The 23,508-nt window shown below is 38.2% G+C and overlaps 2 protein-coding genes across 3 annotated transcripts in view; both read right to left on the bottom strand.

Annotated features, from left to right (window-relative positions):
- Positions 1-9,562, bottom strand: part of LOC105224211 (E3 ubiquitin-protein ligase TRIM9) — a 247,688-nt gene extending 238,126 nt beyond the window's left edge. For both annotated transcript variants that reach the window (XM_049446481.1, XM_049446482.1), the window contains exons 1-2: positions 9,295-9,562; positions 6,840-8,377 (exon numbers count right to left, since the gene is read on the bottom strand). In XM_049446481.1, coding sequence (XP_049302438.1) covers positions 6,840-7,799 — 960 coding nt within the window. In that variant the 5' untranslated portion in view covers positions 7,800-8,377; positions 9,295-9,562. The remainder of the gene's footprint in view (positions 1-6,839; positions 8,378-9,294) is intronic.
- The window catches only part of LOC105224200 (uncharacterized), a 305,457-nt gene that overhangs the window by 167,898 nt on the left and 114,051 nt on the right, over positions 1-23,508 (bottom strand). The window lies entirely within an intron of this gene.

The raw sequence follows: 23,508 nt of genomic DNA, 5'->3' as shown, positions 1-23,508 counted from the left end.
TCCACCTACCATAAAACAAAAACTCCGGGTTCTGGGATGTCAAGATTTCTGTTTATTCTAAACTCCGTAGTTTAATTTCCTCCATCGCTATTGTGATATTCTCTCTAGGTCTCCTTTTTTTTCAAATAGTTTAAAGTTTTTAGTTTACTGTTCGACATTGGCATTAACACCAACAACAGGTGCTACTTCGGACTGAGTAGGCAATGGAGAAGGAAAGTCCTCTCTACGAACAAAGACCAAATTCTACAAGTCGCTCATCATCTCCGTCCTGCTATATGATGCAGAGGCATGGACGATGACAACATCTGATGTGCCGGCTTTGCGACTTTCCGAGCGAAAGATTCTACGGTAGATTTATGGTCCTTTGTGTATTAACAACGGCAAATATCGCATTCGATGAAACGACAGCGTCTACGTTGGCTAGTTCATGTTGCCCGAATGGATGAAAACACTCCAGCTCTAAGAGTATTCGACGCAGTGCCCGCCGGGGGAAGTAGAGGAAGATCTCCATTTCGTTAGAAAGACCAGAAGAGAATTTGAAGCTTGTATTTACTATATTGTTTATATAATACTCGTATATGACCAGCAGAAAGCCTCTATGTAAATACATTGTGGAATGCTAAAATTAAATAAAGGACAACGCTGACAACTTGCTGAAGCAATGATGAATTCTTATTTAATTTACCTTAAGGAATGTCTCCACTGCCATTTAACAGTTCAGACGCCAGAAGAGGTGCAAATACAACACGGATCTGACTCGCATTGTTGTTATTTTGGAAATGTGACTACGGACGAATATTTGCACGAAAATTAAAGCTAACTAAAGAGACAGTTGCTGTCAGTTTCGAGTGTAAAATGAGGAACAAACTCAAGCAAATGAAAGGCAAAGCAAAGCAATAAGTTTGGAAGATGAAAAATGTTACACAGTGACAGCTGACAATTTGGACTGTTTTTTCGCTTTATTAAGCAAATACTCGTAGCTGGCGATGTCACCGACGAGCAAAAAAGTGGTTGACTACACATTAAGCATACAAAGATTATTTGACACTTACAAATACACATAGTACAATACAACAACGGCAAACACACCTGGTGAGGTGGAGTATAACAGATAAGATATGCAAAAATTGGAAATAAATTACTAACTGTGCGCACATTTCGCTTATCTGCGAGCGCTTGCGGTGTGGCTGAAAGCGAAACGATGAAATGTTGTAATTGTTGTTAACAACAACATAATATAGATAAACATGTATCAATCTGTGTTTCTATGTAAATTTGCGAGTGTTTAGGCAACACGCGCGACTTCGGCAAATACTTCGTTGCTGCTTAGTGTTAGCGCAAATTTTAGCACTTCTGCAGCTAGTGTAGCATACCGCGCGCGTCAACCTGTTTTGCCGCTTCGCACCTTATCTAACATTAGTCACACTGCGCTAAGTCGCGTCAGCAAGTTCACGGTCACCTAAGTGAAAAGCGTTTGTAAGGCATTCGTTACTCATTCGTCATTACAACAGAAATGCTGGCTCTTATGTTAAATGTACACTGTAAATTTAATGTTTGTTTGTATATGTATATGTATGTATGTATATGTATGTATGTATATGTGTAGTGCACTTGTTTAAGTCCACAAACACGTTCACTCTGACTCCGATAATAGTGAGTGAGTGGTTTCAGGTATCAGGTAGTTGCGAAATCGTTAGTTTTATTTACTTTTTTACAATTACCTTCGATTTTCAACGCAGCTGCTGCAGGTAATTGCATTTGCATATTTTTACACTTCTGTGTGTGGTACGCCAAGTAGCTGGTTAATTTGCATAACTTTCTTAAAAAAATTCAAAAAAAAAAAACAATTAATGCTTAAGCATAGATCGTGTTAAGATGAATGGTTGGTCTAATACATAGACTATAAAAGAAACTCACATTTAGGTGCGAATTCGAAGTCAATTCAATTGAAGGAATGTGGTAGAAAATGGTGATATTTATTTTTAGGTTATAACTTGTCAAGTTCCCATATTAGTATATAATACCAACTAACCAAATTGGTTAACAAATATCATTAAAATGCTTGGTTAGTCTAAAGATGGGATCTCAAAAACTGAAAATCATTTGAAATTACAAGTTTTTCGAATAGGAAAGTTATAGAAGAATAGGTGATAAGGTATTTACGGCTTTCAAAAAATCGATTTTTTTTAATGTCTTATTAAATTCTATAACACCTCTAGAATATTATCCTAAATTTTCAAGTTAATTTGAGTACTCGTAATAGTTTCGGAGATACAGCCTTGAGAAATCGTGCGGTCGAGGCTATCTAGGCTAAGTGCGCCGTCTTTAGTCCTTAAACGCGTTTTTCTCTTAACTGTGTTTTTTAAGTCAGTTGGCAATATTTCTCGAGAACTCTTTGAGATAAAATTCTTTAAGATTTGAACGAAGGATTTATTTTCGATTACAACTATAAAAAAAAAAAAATAATCGCGAAATTTTACTTTTTTTTTGTTAAAAATTCTGCCAAAAATCAAATTTTCAGTTATTTCTTTCTTTCGTCCAAGTTTTAAGTTTTGGTTTTAACTAAAACACTTCTTTTTGCACTTTAGTTTAGTGTAAGAGTTATCCTGCCAATGCGGGCTCATATTTTTCCCGAGGGGTCACCGGAAATGGCGTCGCAAAGGCCGAGTATAAAATATATATTTTGTTAATTTCAGAATTTCTTTATTAATAGTGTGTGTATGTATGTAACAATAAAAAACTCTAATAAAATATTTCATTTTGAAATTTTTTTAAAAAATGCTGTACTTTACCCGAGGAAACCCAGCATTAAATACAATACTTTCCTCTTAAACATTTTTTTAATCAAAAAATAGAAAAAAATGTAGCCTTCGGTTGTGACGACGCAGCTTGTTTGGGAGTCAAGGACACGGGTGCGGAATTTTAGATCAAATTGATGAACTGATGCGCGATATATAAACAGATTCGCTGAATCGACTTAACTACAGTTGAACGTCCCTAACTCAAATCGCCATAATACACAAAAAATTTCAAATTAGAGAAACATCGAGTTTTTCAATTTTTTTTTAAGTGGGAGGAAGCCTCAAAAACCAGAGTGCTGAACTTCAATCCTCTAAAACTAACCTACCAACTCCAGTAACCACGTGATAAAGTGGTTGGCAGGATAACTCTTTAAGAAAGACTTCGAGTTATGGGAGAAAATTTCTATGGAATTTGACTTCCATTGCCATTTCAAGAGTTCGAGTTATGGAGAACCTCGAGTTATAGAAGTTCCAGTTATGGAAGTTCAACTGTATATGAATTTCTCCACACTTTTTTAGAAGTCAACTGTTTAATGTGCAAAAGAACAACTGATTGCTTTGTCCGAGAAAATTTTTAACTAATTGTGTACTTCATTCACAGCAGTAAGCAGTAAGCAGTAAAGCAATACCTAATGTAATGATAGGTGCAGTTTTCATAAGCTTTTGATAGAGAATGTGTCCTTGTAGTAATAAAGAAAATATTCTGTTCTTATTTGATTCCTATATTTAATGTGTCAAAGTTTTAAACCCCCTTTTTACGACTCCTAGTTATCTTTTTCTACTTTTTCTTTCCTTTGTAATATACATACATACATTAGCTTCAGATATCCAAAACATATAAACATACATACATACATATATAAAAAGACATATTAGTTTCTCAAAAATATGGAGACCATCTGAAGGAGATATACATATGTGTACTCTGTAAATAAAAATTCGCACGAGTGGGCTCATCAAACAAAGCAAAATCAAATAGCCAATGGGAATGAACATAAATTACCACTTAGTAGACGCACTTAAGACACAACGAACAAAAAATATGGCAGAAATAAAACAAAACGAGAAAAAAACAGTAACTGCCATGGCACCGAAGGTAAATACCCCACACAAATAAAAACAGTTTACAGCAAGAACTTAGAAATGGTCATATGGTCGTTCAGTTTGTATGACAGCTATATGATATAGTGGTTCGATCTGAACAAAATATGTGGAAATTATGTCATTGCCTTAGACAATAATTTGTTAAAAATTTCGGTAAGATATCTTGTCAAATATAAAATTTTTCCATACAAGGACTTGAATTGCATTGGTCAGTTTGTATGACCGATATGTCATAGCAGTTCGATAGCGGCAGTTCCGATAAATAAGCGATTTTTTGAGGAGAAAAGATCGTGTGCAAAGTTTCAGAACGATATCTCAAAACTGAAGAGCTAGTGCACATGTATAGAGACAGAAGGACATTACTAAATCGACTCAGGTTGTCATGATCATTTATATATAGGGTCTAGAACAGGGCCCTAGGGAAACAATGGAGCATCTTTTGAGCACATGTCCCGCATTGACCAGACTATGATGTAAGGGGTCCCCAGGGTATGATACACTGGGGGAGGTATCGATAGCGAGGCCGCAGAGTCTGTTAAAATTCGTGTCAACTGACCTTCATCTGGTATGGCAAAGGATCAAAACTAGTCTATGCGTGACTTATTGACCTACCAGGTTACCTGAACCTATATTCAGTGTCTCCGACGTTTCCTTCTCGATGTCACGAAAATCTTAAGCTACTCTGTTCAGGGTATACGAGTCTATGCATCCATATTGCAAATAAAATTTCGGTGAACAAACAACCAAGCCTCATGTTGACTTGGCCGAAAGTGTGCAGAAATCGGTATATTTGGGTTTTTGAGAAATGTCTTCCACAAAACAACAAATCAATGACAATGCTGACAAACAGCAAAAAGAATAATAATTGTCAGACAAATGTGTATGTGCGGCCAGGAATAAAGCAACAATAAAAACGCACAGTAGTTACTATTTAAGATGGCAGTTAAGGCTTCGATTAATTTATCGCCCAACAGACTGAACCCTAAAGCTCACTCCTTTCACAGAACAACGCCTTGCAACAGACACCGCAACGCTTTGTTTGGGTTTCTAGTGAATACAAATACACACACATATACATATATACCACAAGCAACAAGAAGTATTAGCTTCAAGGAAAATGTAAGAAAATTGTAAGAAAACACTAAATATGTATGCATCCGTTACCAACACTGTTATACAAAAGTTTATGTTTATAGACACAACGCCGGACACTCGCTGCCAGCTCCACCCCCAGCATGACAAATGCGCCCCGAGTCAAGAATGACAGCTCCAAAGCAATAAATTGTGCTGCAGGGATCTCTTCTATACACCAACCTCGCACTTCAAACAAACACTACTACAACCACACACACATACACATACATACACATACCAGTTAGTTGTAGGCTGGTAGTGACGTGCCAATACCACCAACTACACGGTTGCTCTAGGCTCGATTAAAATTTCTTCTGCTGAGCAGGCGGAAATGGCTGTCAGAGCGGTTAGGACAAACCCTAACCACGAATACTAAAAATATAAAGAAACGGCTAAGACAGCAACTACCAGTTAACTGGAGGGAGGGAGTTTTGAGTTTGGTCAATGGAGTGGCGAAGGGATTTTCGCTGACACATGCAGCAGGAAAGGCTGCCGAAGGTGGCTGTAGCAGAAAGTAGGAAGTGCAGATTGTGGCTTGGCCTTTTATGTGCTCTGCTGTGTGTTTGAGCATGAGAATCGAGTGTTAATTTTGGGCAAGGTGCTAGATAACACCATGTTGAGGTTGTTTGTTTTGGTTTTTGATTTGCTTTGCTGTTCTTTTATACTGCAGTGTGTTGTGTATTGTAATGTTTTTGATTTATTTACCAAGTATTTTTCGCAGTGTGTGTTTGTTGCTAGTTCACTTCCTTATTATTCATGAGTTTGTGGGAAAACTAGCGATTTTTCTTTTTCCGTTTTGTTAGACTTTTGTTTGTTTTTCTTTTAACTGCTTTGACGACGCAGACTTTCTCGGAATATAAACTATGTGAATGTGATAACTTCATTAAGGGCTAGGTATAAGCATTGGCAAACGGTATACAATAATAATGAAGATACAATGAAATGAAAAGTTATAAATAAAGTTGCTCAAGTTTGTAAGGCAGCCCAAACTGAAACTCTGAATGCTTATTTACATAGTTCTCGAACTTAGTGGCGATAACACAACAAGTCTGAGTCTACAAGATAGAAAGCTGTTCAAAACAAAGCTAATAGGCCATGTTAACTGGTCCTATACAAAAGCCTCCTTGGACCAGTATTTCGCTACAGAGCAGAAACATGAGCGCTAATCGAAAAGGACAAAACCAAACTGAAAATCTTCCAAAAAAAATCCTATAAAAAATCTTACGATCAATAAAAGATAATGACGAGTGACGTATAAGGTGAAACCATGAGCTATACTAGCTTATAAAAGGTGAAAATATTATACGCTTTATCGATCAAGATGATATATGGTCGAGACATGTCACGAAAATGGACAACAAGAGAGCGCATGAGAAAAATGTAAATGTCACAGCATACACCACTAAAGCAAGAGGAAGATGGATAACGAACTAAGGAAGCTAAGCATACAAAATCATAAAGAGACCGCAAAATATGTCTGGGCTGCATCCAAAACTCATAAATAACTGTAGCGCGAAAAGTTGGTCCTGAAGTTACTTACTTTACCATATGTGACCTGGTCTACGGAAAGGGGGCTTGGTGTCAAAAAATCATTTTTTTTTAACAGCTGTTTCCCAGAAAACTAGTTCTCGCACGTTAGCTCCCTTTTCGTAGACCAGGTCACATATATAGATTATTTCTACTTTATTTTAACTAAAGCCAAAACCGTGCATATTATGCAACATATTTAATTAGGCAAATAAAATTACACTTTCTAAGAAAACTAATTAGTTTTACGAATATTAATAACTAAACACTGACCTTTTGTGCCTTGCAAGTGACGCTGATGGATTGCACCTCATGTCCTGGATGTTGCTTTTCGGCGATACACTGTGGACAGGCGGGCATTTTGCACACAAAGCAGTACATTGATAATGTATCGCCGTGTTCGCCGCACACAGACTCTCGTTGCGATGCTGCATTACGCGGTTTCACCAAATTATGTTTGGCCAGCGGGCCACGTGCTGGATGGCATAGCTCGCGACATGCATCGCAATAGCGTATTTCGCATTGCTCACACACAATCGATGCGACCTTTGGATCGGTTTCGCACATTTGACAGCGTAACGCCTCGCGTGCACAAAAACGATCAACAATTGATTCCATGGTACGATAGGCGGGTAGATTACGCACACCACCCTCATCAAAGAACACCAGCTTCCGACAGAGCGGACAAGTTAAGTAGAAAGCAGCACCTGGTGGCGCAGCAGCAGCACCCTGCAGCAAACCTTGTAACTGTGCAGTGCCGGCGTACGAAACCGGACGTGATGTGTTCGAACAGCAAACCACCCCCGAGTCGGCTTCACTCAGAATGCTCACCTTATCCGCCTGATCCTGATCGGAAGTAACACTTTCGCTACCTGTAGCCGAGCTGGCGGTGCTGGCGGCCGAACTGTTCGATGAGTGACGTGTCGATGGTGGATGTGATGGTGGCGCTACTGCAGCATGCGAGTGTACCGTAGCTGTTGTGGTTATGCTATTACCATGAGTTGCTGCTGTGCCGCCATGCAATGGATGGGAATGTATTAGGCAGCCGCCGTTGATATTGCCGTTCGAGACGTGGCCAACACTGGCACTGTTGGCAGCAGCCAAGGCCGCAGCGGGTGTGTACGTAGTCTGTATGTCAAGTGCACAGCCCAAGCAGAGGGCGTGGAAACAGGGCAACAGCACCGGATTCGCGAAAAGTTGTTTGCATGTCGGGCAGCGTAGTTCGTCCTCCATGCTAGCGTTGTGTTCGGACTAATTTCACTGTTAGTTTCAGAATTTATGATTACAAACGTGTGAACTCAATACATTTTCCAATTCACAATTTACACTCAGCACTTTTTTTTCAATTCACTATTCACACTCTCACTTACGTTGAACTTTATATGAGTGCACTTCCGCTTGGTTATGATTTGTTTGCTCTTTAGTTGATGCTCTATTGTAAATATATTTTATTTCCAAAATATTTTTGAAATATTTTTTTAAAATTTTGTTTGCAATGACTTTATACAAACACTTTTTTATATATTATCATTATTTTACATAAAAAAAGTACACTTTTTATAACCAATTTTTTTTATATTTTTAATATTTTATATTTGAAAAAATATATTCTTACTTTCCATGCACGATTTTCTTTTATTTTCTTCACTAGTTTGCTTAGGTTTCTCTTGGTAGTTTTATTATTATTTATTTATTTATTTTTTTTTTGGTAATGATAACCAATTCACTTTCTGTTTTGCATCCGATGTAAATTTATGTCGTTTTTCTGTTTTCAGTTTACACTTTGTTACAATCAAATATCATTCACAATCCTGTTGGAGGAAATAAACACATTTTTAATGAAAAATATATTAATTTAAAGCAATATGTAGACATTTGTAGATATATAAATATATAAAAAAAATTTATATCAAAGAAATTGATTTATTTGCTTTGAAAATTTCTTTTTCGCACGTTATTTTGAGGAAAAAATAATTTTATATAATCTACTAACACTATTATATCTGTCGTCGCTATTTTAGAGTTTTAGGTTAAGAATTATTATTATTTTTATTTTCTTTTATTTTGGTGTGAATATTTATATTTTTTCTTTTTTGATGAGAAAATTCCAATTTCTGTTAATCCTTTGAACTAATTTTTTAACACACAATTTATAATCGCCTCAATAATAAATTATTCCCATCCTTTTTGTACACACATTTATTCTATGCTCTTCCACTTTCAATCAAAACACATAATCATCAATATTTACACCAGCTGTGAACACCCACTTATGATCGGCTGCAAAGAATAAACACAAACACCGGTTATCAGGCAAAAAAGCGCACATCAGCGTGAATTCTCAAACTTTGCAACGTCAGTGTCAGTCCTCTAAGTGCAACAACACTTCCTGTTTCCTATGCTTTCTTCTACACATTTCACACTTTGCCACAGCAAGCGCAACACATGCTAATCCCCACCCTAATCGCTTCCACCTGCTCGTAGGTGGCACGGAACAGTGTTTGCCGTTATGATTTGCGGCAAATTGGAAAACTCACTATAGCACAAACAACTTAAACAAAACAATAACACAAACAATACAACGACAGCGCTATATTCTCTGTACATGTAGATATGTCATGAAATCCGCTGTCTTTTCCATTCGATTAAAATATTTTGCACTTAGCGTAATCAAGGAAATGATTTTCACTCAACGTTTTCTCATCACTTTCTCACTGGCGTCGCTCACCTTGACAGCCAACACTTTTCCAATTTCCGTTCACTACGCAAAAATACACTTTTAACCTTTTTCACTTGCCTCTTTTACTTTTTAGTTTACATCCTTCTTCTTCAAATTGGTTTTATTTGCAAACATCCCTCATTTAACGTTTAATCGGCAATTTATTCACACTTTCATTCAATGCACTGGAAATTTTTGATTCACCGTGAAGAAAATGCCATCAACGAAATTCCAGCAACCGTACGCACGTCTTTCACTCGCGATGTCTAGCCAACAACAAGATAACTGAATTTGCCCGTTGTGCCGATAAACCAACAAAGCGACCGCTATGAACAAGTCGCAGCATGTTCGCTGCTGTGGAACGTGTTGAGCGCATGTCAAACATGTTTGCAGCAGCACTTTCGTGGTGGATTGCAACAGTGGTTCGAACTTCGAACCTGCAACTGTTTATTTTAACTGAAATATTTAAATTTTCGAATAGAAAATACATACATATGTTGGTATGTATGAATGTTTGTATGATCATTACAAACTCAAGTCCCTATATGGAACACCTTCTTTTTTTACAAGATACCTTCACGATGTTTGGCACAGATTTTTGTTCAAGGCAACTGTGAACCATTTAAAATATAGTCAGTAGGAGGTTTATAAGCGGAATTTACCCATACTTGGGCGAAGCCCTTAATAATTATCAGTAATAATTGATCTCTGAATGTCATTAATATACATAAGTATGTATGTATGTATGTAACTCAAATACTGACCGATATTTGCTCTGTGAAATCAAACATAGGCACTGAGCTCAATATATTCGGTCTCTAAGGTCATTAAAGACACTATTTGCTCCAAAGTTTACTCCGATACACATGTAAGTATATTGGTAGATGGAATTTAAAATAGTGGTATTTGGAAATAGGCGAAGTAGACTTGTCCCTAGTAAATTTGGAGAAATATATTTAGTGATTTATGAGATACTCGCACAAACGTTAAAGGGTTAGGTGTACTCCGAGACATGAAAAATTCCAGTAAATTATTTTATTTTATGAAAGTATATATGTATGTATGTATGTACATAGCTTCCTTCAATAGAGTTTCGACTTGAAATTTGAAGGTAATGACTGTTTGTGTTAATCCTGTTCCAACCAAAACTCCTTGCGAAGACCATCATTAGTTCTCCAATCATTGAAGATCATCTAAAATCAATCGGAGCAAAAATGGTTTTATTCATAGAGAATTTTTTTCCTTAACAAAGTGGCGGTCTCAAGAAATTTTTTCAAAATTTTTGAGAAAAAACAAAGAGTTTATAAAAAATCGAAATAAAAAAGCTGCATAAATTCCATTAAATCTACCGAGTGGTTTTCGAACTGCCGTGATCACCATTTCAAACACCCATTTGAAGTTTTACTCGAAAGTTCCAGATCGCCAGAGAACCCATTTTTAAGAAAAGCACGATGGTTCCAAAATAAATAAACTTTTTCGAAAAACAGCTTCGCTATGCTTTGAAACATATTATTACAGGCGATAAGCCTTGAATCTGTGCGTACTACCCGGAAAAAGACGATCAATCGGACGAAAATTGTGAGCCAAAGCCGAAAGAACAAATTAAAGCAAGTCAAACATCAAAGTTGTGTTGACAGTTTTCTTCGAATATCGAGGTGTGGTACACTCCGTAATTGCTCCGATCGTCCAAACTCAAAAAGAGGAAGACTATTTGAGTTAATGCGTCGTTTGCGCGAAGCTATTCGTAAAAGTCCTGAGTTATGGGCCGACAACTCTTGGTTTTCACACCAGGATAATGCACCGTCGCATACGGCATTGATTCTTCGTGAGTTTTTTGACAAAATTTTGGAGCAATAGGGTACCGCAAGCACCATCCACGCCTGTTTTAGCTCCGTGTGACTTCTGGCTATTCAGCAAACTCAAACTACCGCTCCGGGGAAACCGTTTTGATTGAATTGAATTGAACGGAGGCGCATTGAAGACTATTCCGGAAATTGACCTCAACAACTGTTTCGAGAATTGTAAAAAGTTATCAGTAGTGTTTTGGGTCCAAAGGGTATTATTTTCAGGGGGACGACATAAGAATAAATCAAGAATTTCATTTGCAAACTCAATCACACCTCGTATCTATATGTTTGTTTCAACTTATTTTCTAAAAATAATAACTTTAATTCGAATTCTCTTCAGTTCTACTGAGTTTTTATTGGACAAAGTCCGAATTATTTAAATATTGTATATGTCAGCGTATGTCTGATGACATACATTTTAGCCAGTAGAGATGGCCATCACATTGACAGCTCTATGACAAATTCCGATCAATTGTACAGCGACTTTGAAAGCTAATTGTGGCCAGTCCATCAAAATGGCAGCGCTAAGCGGTGACACTTAACATTCTTACAAGCCACATATTCACTATCTATATATGTGGAACCATCAATATCCGTGGTGCCACATATGTGCGTACCTATGGACGTAAATATGGAAGTGTCAACGTTTCAATAAATATTTAGTTGTGTTGTTATTGCTTTCTTTCTACTGCTTACCAGCGATAATAATTTACAAACTATAATTTGTTGATTACATATCACAAGTCTTCCAATGCACATTCAGTGCAATGGATGTGAGTGCGAAGTTAAGCTGCCTTGACGAATGTACATATGTGTGTACAGTCATGTTCGCGAAAATTGCAGTGCTCAGTTAGGAACGAGAAAACCTGGAATATTTATATGAAGAAGTACAATTAAAACATTGTATTATTTAATTTTTGTTCGGATACTTTTATATAGCAGATCAATCGAAAAGTCCTCGGACTGACACATACAGGGTTTGCCCGTATAGTAATAGGACTAAACTTCTTCCGCCGCGACTGTAATTGAGAGTATGCGCGCACCGACTGTATTCCATAGAAGGTTCCTAGCTAACGAATGAGCGGCTAGTCAGTTGTCTCCGACCACCTGGCGAGTTAGGACAAACATTTTCGCGCGACGTGTTTCTGTGTGTGATGTAAGCCGAAAATGCAGCGTTCGTTTGAGCAGAAGTACAACCAGAAATTGTGGCGAGTGGAAGTGTACCAAGAAAATTTCCACATGTGTGAAAGTGACCCCCAATTTTTTGAATAACGTAATCACAGATAACATCATGGATCTTTGATTATGATCCCGAGACAAAGAGGTAATCTTCCGAGTGGCCACACAGGCGTCTCCTCGAGAAGAATGAACAAATCCAAAGTGAAGACGATGTTCATTGTCTCTTTTGACTTCAAAGGCATCATTCACTTTGAAATTATTCTTCCTGGACTAACCGTCAACGTCAAGTTTTACGAGTTCTAGTTCTTAAGAGACTCAAATGAAAGGTCAATCGGGCTCGACAAGTCATCGCAGCCGGTTGGAAATTGCACTACGACAACGCCCCGGCTCACACCGCCTTTCTTATGAACCTAACAACAATGAATGTTTAATTATTTTGCCAAAACCTGAACCTGAACTTGCAAAAGTACGAACTGTTATACTCGAATTTAGCTCTTCCTTACTTCTTAATTCACTGCTATTAATACGACCATAACTGTACCGGTACCTGTACCTGTAGTGAGCATTTGCTTACAATAAATACCTGATACCGATATCGATTTTTCACCACAACCCGGTGTATATTCTGGGTTTTTATCTTTTTGCTTTGCGCTTTGATGTCGCTGCAATTACGATTCTTTCCTAAAGATTTGCCATGGAAAGTCGCGATAAACGTTATTACTACGAGTACACATACATATAAACATGCAGCCTTACACAAATGCCAAACTATTTGACACCTATTTTGTAACATCGTCAAGTAATACCTATGTGTCTGCTTTTGTGTGAGTATGTATGTCTGAGTGGTAATTAATCATAAGTGTAAATCGATAGATCAGATAAGTGGTAAACGAAAAAAATCAAATCAAGCATATTGTTTACCTTATTGTATGTATGGATATGCTGAATACATCCCTGCAAAAAATTGTGCGAGTATTTTTTAAATAGAATAACCCGGATTACTCTTTATAAGCTAAAATTAAGTATGACTAAGTCACTAACAGGTCGGCAAAATCTCCAGTGAACCCCTCATGAAGGAGCCGACTAGTAATAATTACCACAGTATCATGACGGTGGCAGAGACGGGGTGTAAAAAATTCGGCCCTGTTGCAGTTTGGGGTAACTAGCTAAGGTTTGACTTTATAGTTGGGTGTTCGCTCATCTTTACTAGCACAGTATTAAAATAGGAAGTGTTACCATACAAAGTTGGTGGAACATAAAAGAGCGAGATCAATGTGTCATGTGTCCCATGCCAAGGATCAGCCTTGCTGGTTAGTCTCAAACGGAGATTGCAGATAAGCAGCGCTGTCTCTAACAAAATAACCTTAACTGCGTAGCGAGGGCTATGCGCAAGCGGCTCTACTTTTTTTTTCATACTTTCGTGGGTTCAGATAATGACTACAGTATCAAAAATACGAGTAAGATACTAAACGATATCCGGAATAAAAGCCGAAAGGATTTAGTTATTACGTGAAGAGGGCAAGGTTTGCAACAAGCTCGGACGCAGACAATACAAAGAAGAAGCTAAGATTGGTCTAGATGCAAAAGCTGGCACTTACTCCAGAGCTAAAGTTAATCATAGCTAGTTTGCAAAGTTAAAAACATAAGCGGCAGTTGGAATCAAACATTTTTGGCAGCATAGTGACTACCTGCTCAGAAGGGTACAGCTGCAACCGCCAATCAATGGCTAGCTCTCAAAGGAGTTCCAGGAGATCATCCCGATTTTAAATTTGAATCGCCAACAGCGGTAGATGGAAATAAGCTGAAGAGACTAATAGGATATATCGTCCTATTTCTCGATAAACTTGTAATGGGTTCTAGGACATACTGATATTCCTGGTAACTGTAAATAGATGAACAAGTCAGTCCCTAACTTGCTCACCAAGCAGGCAAACGGGGTATGAATGGAGGAGTATGAGCCGCACATGCCGACTATTAAAATTCAAATGGAATGACATAAGAACTCTAGTAAGAGTCAGTGTCTAATTGGCAGAAACGCTGCAGACTGAGAATACCATACAATGACTATTATAAAAGCTGCCAAGAGGTAGGAGAGGGATAGATCGTGGATCCCCGTGGATCCATCCCTGTACATATAAGTAGTGCGACACAATTTTGACAATAGTGAGAAATATCGTACAAAGAATTTGTCTAAATTTTGTATTGCAAATGTTGGAAAAGGCTTATGAATCAGTTTTATCAAAAACGCAAACTTACGAGTGGTACAAAGCCTTCAAACACGGCCAAGAGATCCTTGAAGACATGCCTCGTTCTGGGCGACCCTCGACTTCTACAACTGATTAAAATATAGAATATGGATATGAAAATTTGGTGCTTGAAAATCGGCAGACAAGTGTTAGAGAGATGGTAAAAGAGCTCGACATCTCTCGCGAGTACGTTCGAATGATTTTGGTGGATATTTTAGGTATGAAACGCGTTCTTGCTCGACTCCTCCCTATAAAACTGAATTTTTTTCAAAAATAATACCGTAAACTGGTCTTTTTGGACACGCTTGATCATGGGAATCCTGATCCCACATTCATGGGGAGCATTAAAACTGTCGATGAGACATAGGTTTATGAGTTTGACATGCGAACAAATCAACAATCATTGGAATGGAGGGAAAAAATCAGCCGAAACCAAAAAAAAAGAAAACCCGTCAAAGCCGCTCAAAAATTTAGATGATGCTCATTGTTTTTTCCAATATTCGTGGTTTGGTGGATCATAAATTTGTTCCGGAGAGACAGACGGTCAATAAGAAGTACTATTTGACCGTATTGAGTCGTTTGCGTGAGAACATTCGTCGAAAATGGTCGGAATTGTGGAAGAACACGATGATAATGCATCATCGAGTTCACAGAAATCTAATCCGAGAGGACTGCAGAACCGAATCGAAGCATGGAAAAAGTAAGGTAAAATACACAAGTTAGTTGTTGCTTGATTATTTAGTAATGTAAAGTAGTAATTCTAGGGTAGCCTCTTCTAATAGTATGGAAAAAGAAAAGCAAGTGAATTGTGCAATTGCGGGGAATGCAAAGTATAGTGAAGTAAACAAACATCACACAATTCTGATAAGTATCGGCACATGTAAATACAAATAAAGGAAATCGATATTTATCAGTCAGTGGCCTAACACAGTATTTGTTGACCAACTCAACTGACTGATCGACTATGTATGCTCTTAGTTATCGACGTATACAAACAAATGGAACAGCAAGAAGGTAAATAATACAATAATTTTATTGGAAATATATACATACATACATATATACGAGGGCTGTTTGATAAGTCTGTAGCTTAACTATAAATAGAGTTGTAGAAAACTAGAATACTAAAATTCCCAATGAGCGCAGAAGAAGACATTTGAGCGCATAGTGGCTCTAGACTCTCTGAGTTCGTTAATTGATGGGTTTTTAAATTGTAGCTACGAAAATGCATCAGAATCATGTATACATTATTCTAGACCAAAAGCACTACCTTATCCATCGCCCTCATAAAATAACCAAGCGGTCCGTCCGGCCGGCGATTTGTTTGTTTATTTGTGTAAGAGTGCCAGTAAAACACGCATGTAGCAATGTCTTCATTTGAATCATGTTTTATCACAATTCCCTTAACACACATGAAATGTTTGAATGAGATTAATACATACAACTATACAAACAGTCCTCTTGGTTGTTTGTTGTCCATCATTGATTTTTGTACTCTTGGCAACATGTTGCTACAGAGTACAACAGTTTTGTTCACCTAAGGGTTGTTTGTAAAACTTAAAACTAATCGAATTAGATATAAGATTATATAAATATATATATAAAACATATAGACGAGTTGAAATCGAGAGGTTCAGGAGTCGCTTGTCCGCGCGTCTGTCTATGCCAGCTGTCAAATGGAAAGTTCCTGAGTGACATGCACAAATTAAAGTAGAGGTATCACAGCATCGTAACTTATTGGGCGGCTGGAAATCCTGAGGGCCTTAACACAAAAAAAACTGAGATGGTTTTATTTACTAGGAAGTAAACGATCCCAGAGGCACCACTGCCGCGAAAGGTAAGCAACCGCCTGCAAGCTGCAGATATCGTAAAGTATTTATGGCTCGTTCCAGGTAGGAAGCTATCATGGAAGCCCAATATCAAGGAAGGAGAAAGGAAGACATTAATTTCTTTGTACTGCTGCAGAAGAGTCATATAGTCCATAGCAGGCGGCGTTACTAGCCTTAAACTCACTAACCGTGCGTTCAAGGCTTTGTTAGCAGATAAAGCTGAAGGCAACCGTCATCAGTAGAATCGTGTGTTCTACTATTGGATAGCTGTGCCTCTTGGCAGCTTGGCTGCCGCTGGGCAACCATCGATTAATGCGCTGTGACAAGCTCCTTTTTGCCTAAAGTCGATCATAATAGTAAGCGTTTTGCCTTCGGTAAGGACAGGCGACCCTAATTGTGTGTATTCTAAAATATATTAAACCCCTGACAAATTTGTACCGCCGCGCTATAGAGATGCTTTGATCACTTATAAGATCGGATGCAGGAGTTCTCCAAATGCACCTGAGCTCGCTGTTCATCGAATTATTGAAAATTTCGAGCGTATATTTTCATTACATCTTCTTCAAGTGTCAATAAGACAAAGAATCGCTAGAAGTAATGAAAATATTGCTGCCGTTCAGCCCTGAGTTGTTGAAGACCGCAATTTGTCGATTCCAAGATGTTCTCAAGAATTAGGACTGTTTCAAACCACAACCTGTCGGATTTTGAGAAAGGATTTAGGCCGTATAAGTAATTGTAGCCACTTGACCACTGTAAACGTCGTGAATTTGCTAATTTTGTCTTGGAACAACTTGAAAACAATAACACCTTTATTAAGAAAATTATCTTCTCCGATGAGGCCCACTTTCGTCTGAGTGGTGCGGTAAATAAACAAAACTGTCAATTCTGGTGCGAAGAAAATCCACAAATTAATCAAGAACAACCATTACATTTACCTAAATTGACAGTTTGATGTGGCTTTTGGTCTGGTGAAATCATTGGTCCGTACTTCTTTCGAAATGAAACTGGCGACCCCGTTACTGTCAATGCAGAGTGGTATAAATCGATGATAACCAACTTTTTATGACCACAATTGGTCGAAGTTGATCTTGACAACCTCTGGTTCCAACAAGTCTGGGATATGTAGCGCACACAGCACGCACAAGAACCGAGTTATTGCGAGAAAAGTTTGGTTTCAAGAAATTATGACATTGAATGGCCGCCAAGAAGTTGTGGACTACTTCTTATGGGGTTATTTGTAGTCATTGGTCTTTAGCAATAAATCAGCTCGCGACAGACGGATATGACTGAAACGACTCAGCTCATTCCACTGATCGTTATATATTTATTTTGTAGGTTCTTGAAGCTTCCTGTGTTACGAACTTAGTGGGAACCGTAATATACTCAGAAACGTAGTGTTTGACTAAATGAATAGTATAGCAGGCTCACTTGGGGATTGACTTAAAAAGTAGCAACGGAACACACTTTTAGGATAAGTTTTGCATCTCACAAGCTACATGACTGCTATGACTCACCTAATTTTGTATTGTCGTCCATATGTAGCTGTCTTATTGTTCTGTACAAGGAAGTAATGATATCTGTCCTTACCTTCTATCAGGCCTAAAATGGTCTAGATATGAATTTTGGCTTTCTCTTATTGAATCCAGTTTGATTACTTCTCCCACGTCAACACTTTAATTTACGCGTACAAAACGAATTTTTTTTTTATTTTTCTTAAACAAAAATTAAAAAAAGAACAAGCGGCAGTTAATTAGCCACCGAAAAAATACCAATTATTTTCGCACATCACGAAATAAACTGACTTATTTTGATGACAGGCTAATTTGTCGTGTCTAAAGTCATTGTTTGCCCAATCTATGTACATAAAAGCGGGCGTATGCAAATGCTCGCCTATGGACCAAAAATTTAAATCTGTTTTTAACCAAATATTTGCCATGAATAAATGAAAAAAATCGGCACTCTTTGTTTTGACGCTCATAAAGGCTCCGGAAAAATCAACAGCATTTATTTTAATATTTTCATAGACTACGGCCAACACGTGCTATAGTCGGGGACGGGGGGTCGAAAGCAATTCAAAGAAGAGCTGAAAATTTCATTGACTGCAAAATGGGCGAGTGGGAGACAAAAAACTGCTGCCTAGGCTGTGGGTTGGTGCGAACCTTGTGGTTATAAAACGGCTGTGATAAATACCAGCGAAAAATATTAAAAGTGAAAAAGCGCACATAAAGCTTTACTGTCCAAAAGTTCAAAAATAAAAATTTAAGTAACAGCTGCAGTGGCGCTACACTTTTTTGACAGCAGTGCAAGGCAAGTGCAGTTGGGGCAAAGTTGGAATTCAACTCAACAAAATATACAGAAAGATGGCGTCAACTGCTGGCGAAGCATATTGCTGCTTAATTGTTTATACGAGAATGTGGGCATTGCATTGAAGTGCCGCGGAGTAAATGACTTTGCTCAAGAGACACTATAAAATAAACTGGACTTTATATGAAAGTCATAAAGCTCCGAATAACTATGGCGGAATGAAGTGTACAAATAAAATGGCAAATGTTTAATAAATATTTAAAATTATGGCTGTTTAGTATGTATGTTATTAAGTCGCCAAAAGTGGGCTACAAAAGCGCTATAAATAAATAATGTGTTATTAAGTATAAATTATATTAAAAATAGCAAACTATAAACTTTATTATTAAGCGTTTCGCATGAGCAAGCGTTTTCCAACACTTTCCCACTCACTTTCACGCCCTAACATACCGACATCATTACATACATCCAGGCCCGTAGCCAGCTTTTCATTTCGGGGGGGGCTGAAGTTAAAACATATATAAACTTTAAATTTTCTGTTTATTAAAAACAAAACAATATAAATTCATATACATATTACTTAAATTATTTGGTAGTTGTAACTTAAATAAGTAATATTTTTCTTTTCTTCTTGCTTGCCATATCATTAATTACTTCATCTGGATCTATTTTAATATCCCAGTGCACTGCAATAACAGCAAGTGCACTCAGCCGCTCATTGCCCATCACACTGCGTGGTAAAGTTTTTATTCTTTTTAAGGTTGAAGAAGTTCTTTCGAAGGAAGCGGTCGTCACTGGAAGAGTTGGTAAAATTGTAAGCAGGTAGTGAATATTTTTAAAATACGTTGCATCGCAATGTTGCAGTAATTTCAACACTTCTATGGTTGGATCTATTGTTGATAAGCTGGCACACCACAATCGATACTCTGATTTTAATGCTGTCATTGATATTTGCTCCTCGAAGTAAATAGTTAAATATTTAATTCTTCGGCATTATCAATTGCAGCAAAACCTGGGAGTAGAATTTGAAATGACGAGAGTATATCCTCATTCACTAATAAACGTTCTGTCATGTTTTGAATCAGAGCATCAACGCATGGAATAAATATTGTAACTCTGAAGTGGCTTTAAGGGGTTGTGCAAGATGGGTTAGCACGAGTAGTTTGACGCGAAGCCACTTTAGGCACTACAAGATCTATGTCAAAAAGATCTTTAGACATTTGTGATGCTGTTTGGAAAATATCGTTGAAAAAACCATCCGCTGTTTCTCTTATCTGGTGCAGAGTTCTTATTAGCTCTTTGGCTCGGTTCATTGCTGATACAAAATCCATAGATTTTTCTTGGAGTTGCACAGACAGTGGCAGCGTTAAGCTGAACAATTGCTCACAGACGAATAGACTAAGCAAAAACTCGCTTTTCTCTACCGCTGCTAAGAAGGCTGATGCTTTAGACGAAATGGACCATGTCTTACTCGAAATTGTTTCCAAACTTAGTACAATGAAATTGAAAAGCTCCACAAAGCTTATAATGCTTTCATGCCTTTCTATAAACCTTGTTTCACAAAGGCGAACAAGTCGTCTTTTTTTGCTTTCTGGTGCGTGCTTCTGTATAACGTCCTGGAAAGTTGTGTTTGCATTTGAATGGTTTCTAAATAAATTTGCTATTTCATTGACAATACCAAGGCAGCTCCGTATTGAAGGTAATGACATAGTATTAGAAAGCGCAAGGTTCAATCGGTGACTACCGCAATGAACATATCGTGCTTCTGGATACAGTTGTCTTATCCTGGTTTGCACTCCACTTAAATGCCCTGACATGTTTGCTGCTCCGTCATATCCCTGTCCAACCAACTTCGCCATATCAAGATGGAGATCTATACAACGCTTAAGTATGACTTTTGATAAGTTTTCAGTCACCGTCTAGTGTAGTTGCGTACGACTGTTATAGGTTTGAGCTGAGTTGTGTATAAGAGTTTCAAAAGATTCAGTCAGTGATAAATCTTTATTATTTGCGATTTATTTAAAAAATTTCCTTATTTCGGGGGGGGCTTCAGCCCTCTAGCCCCCCCCCTGGCTACGTGCCTGCATACATCCTTACATATGAAGGCGTTTTCAGCATAATATTAGTTTACCAAAAAAAAAAAAATTATAACAAAAAGTTTGAAATTTGTTGCGAAGGACACTGGTAGTCACTGTGGTTGCGCCCTTTTGTATTTTATTCAGTATTTTTGTTTCTGCCAATTTTTTAACACTGAACTTTTATTTGCATTTTCTCTTTCACTGGTATGGCAAACTCTCACACCCAAGCACAACGCTGTTTTGGCACCTTTCAACGTTTTTTTACGCGCTCACATAGTTACACAGTTACTTGTATATGTATATATGTATGTATGTACATAATCGCGTATGCATTTTTCGGCAAGTGTACTCGCCAATATTCGTGTGGTTTGACTTTGCGCCACGAACCCTTTATTCGTCTACTTTAGCACTCCTGCTGCTGGCATTCCAGCTGAGCTCCCCAATGTGCGCTACCAAATTATCTAGCATGGCAACTCGTCGCACAGTGGTGTGCTTTTATATAATAAATGTTCAGCACACTTTCTTAAAGAAGTGGTGGGAGAAGTGTTCGAAAGTTATGTCAACATAATTATAGCGAACTCAATACGCTAGTTTTGCTGGCAGACTAAAGAAAATAGTAGGTTGGAATCGGAAGAAACCAAGAAAATCTAAGTAAATCAGACTACATTCCCCAGAGTAGATTTCAATAGTCACTTTCGGGTTTGGTTAATCTCTGACGTTTAGATGGGAAGAAGGATACTACCTCTATATATATCGCCGGATCCAAAATAGACTGCGGATCTTTCTCTCTACCCGTCCACCAAACTCAACCAGCATCTTGCAAGCGGAAGTAGTAGACACAGTGAAGGTCTGTGGAGTTCTACTGAATAACTACAAGAAGATTCATAAAGCAACCATATACACAGATAGCCAGGCGAAATTGCTCGCCTTGTTGTGCCACAAATTATTTCCAGCGCAATCAACAATTGAATCATCGCCTCGAATAACGTTGTAAGTGCCTTCGGCTATGATAACACTTACAACGTTATTCGAGGCGATGCTTCAATTGTAGGAAGGCTTTCAGCTCACCGGTATCTTAACTGCACTTACATATCTACAATTTGAGCTCCCAGTCACAGGAACATTTTCAGCAACGAAAAGGCAGACGAGTTGGCAAAGCTAGCAGCCCTTTTCAACGTATTCGAGGCGGAGTTAATACCATGCCTGTCAAGAACGATGAAAAGAGAGCTTTATACACATTTTGAACAAATATCTCACATGAAAATCAGTACCAAATTTAGGTTTTAAAAAATGTATTTATAGACCATAGTGTTAAATTTTGAATTCATCTCATTATTTTGACCTTCGTGTATCTATAGTTCATCTTCCCACTACTTTTCGTTACCGGTTCGATGAATTCCTTTTCTAATAGCAATCATATTTGCATTGTGGCCTTTTCAGTCCGCACTTCAGATTCTGGAATTTGGATTGCAAGCTCTAATGAGTTGCGTTATGTAATATTATCCGGCTGCGTTGATATAGCTGGGGCCCTGACCGCTGGCCTGGATGGAGTGTCCTTCTTGTGAACCACTACCAGCCTAGTTCCGAGGTATATCTCGCCAACCTTGGCTATAGCGGTTTTATACAGCTGAGCCGATCTTTCGTCGTCGTACATAATTTTGATCTGTCTGTAGCATCAGCCGGAATCTGTGCATGATTGCAGCGGACCCGAATTGTTTAATTACACTTCCAACGCCAAGTTTGTCAGCCGAGCTTGTACCCACTTCCATTGGACTCTGGGAATTTTTCTTTCGGAATCACCCTTATACAACACACGAAATGTAATGTCTATCTGGACCACATTAATAAGCAGTTTTGGGGGTGTCTAACCTTTCGGCCTTTTGGCTTTCTTAGCCTCTTTCTTTTGGCTTTCTTAGAGTCTTTCAGTTTCCTTTCTCAGCAGCAACACAACGCTTCTACCAATACGTACTTTTAGCTGGCTCATCGACCTTAAAGTTAGGCAGATGGACTACTAGCAGGTTCATATTTGATATCCCTCTTCCCTTCTTGCTTTGTAGTCATTCTTTTGCTGTAAGGGTTGGGTTCTGGTGTTGTAGCCTTACTGTAGCTAGTTTAGGAACAACTAGTGCCTTCCGACTCCGGGAAGGTCCTCTTGCTTATAACCCTCTACGCCAGTGAATCTACCTTATAATGGAGGATCCCAGGTATCATTAAGCTCCGTTGGAGTCTGAGCTATTTAAGGGCACCCAGACATGCTGATGTTTGGCACAGATCGTTTGACACCTTGGTCTAACCCTCTTATGTACCCCCAAATATGATAAGATCGGTGAGATTTCAGTGATCTGCTATTGAAGAGCAGGTATATCAAACTATAAACTCAGACCTTAGCTAGATAACTCTCAACTACAACAGGGGCGAACTATTTTCAGCCGGTCCGTCGTCGTGATACTGTGGTATCTAAGAACTGCATGTCGAAGTAACTAAGCAGCGTGCCCGATATATAGGGGAATTTCTAACATTGAAGTTCACCAAAGTTGCTCTAAACTGTATAATAAATAACAGCTCAAAAATCGATATTTTGTCAACGCAATACCACTGTGCGCCACATGCAATGCTGCCGTTGTTATGTGTTGCCCAAAAGTATGCAACAAGCCTTTAAGTCGTGTGCTGGAATTGCCAGCGTGAAGAGTAAGTACGGTCCAACGAAATGGAGGCGACGATGCGCCAAATGAAATTAGGA

The sequence above is a fragment of the Bactrocera dorsalis genome, chromosome 1 (assembly GCF_023373825.1).
Source record: "Bactrocera dorsalis isolate Fly_Bdor chromosome 1, ASM2337382v1, whole genome shotgun sequence".
Lineage (NCBI taxonomy): Eukaryota > Metazoa > Arthropoda > Insecta > Diptera > Tephritidae > Bactrocera > Bactrocera dorsalis.
The sequence above is the reverse complement of the archived record's forward strand: the minus strand, read 5'-3'. Positions and strand labels throughout refer to the sequence as shown.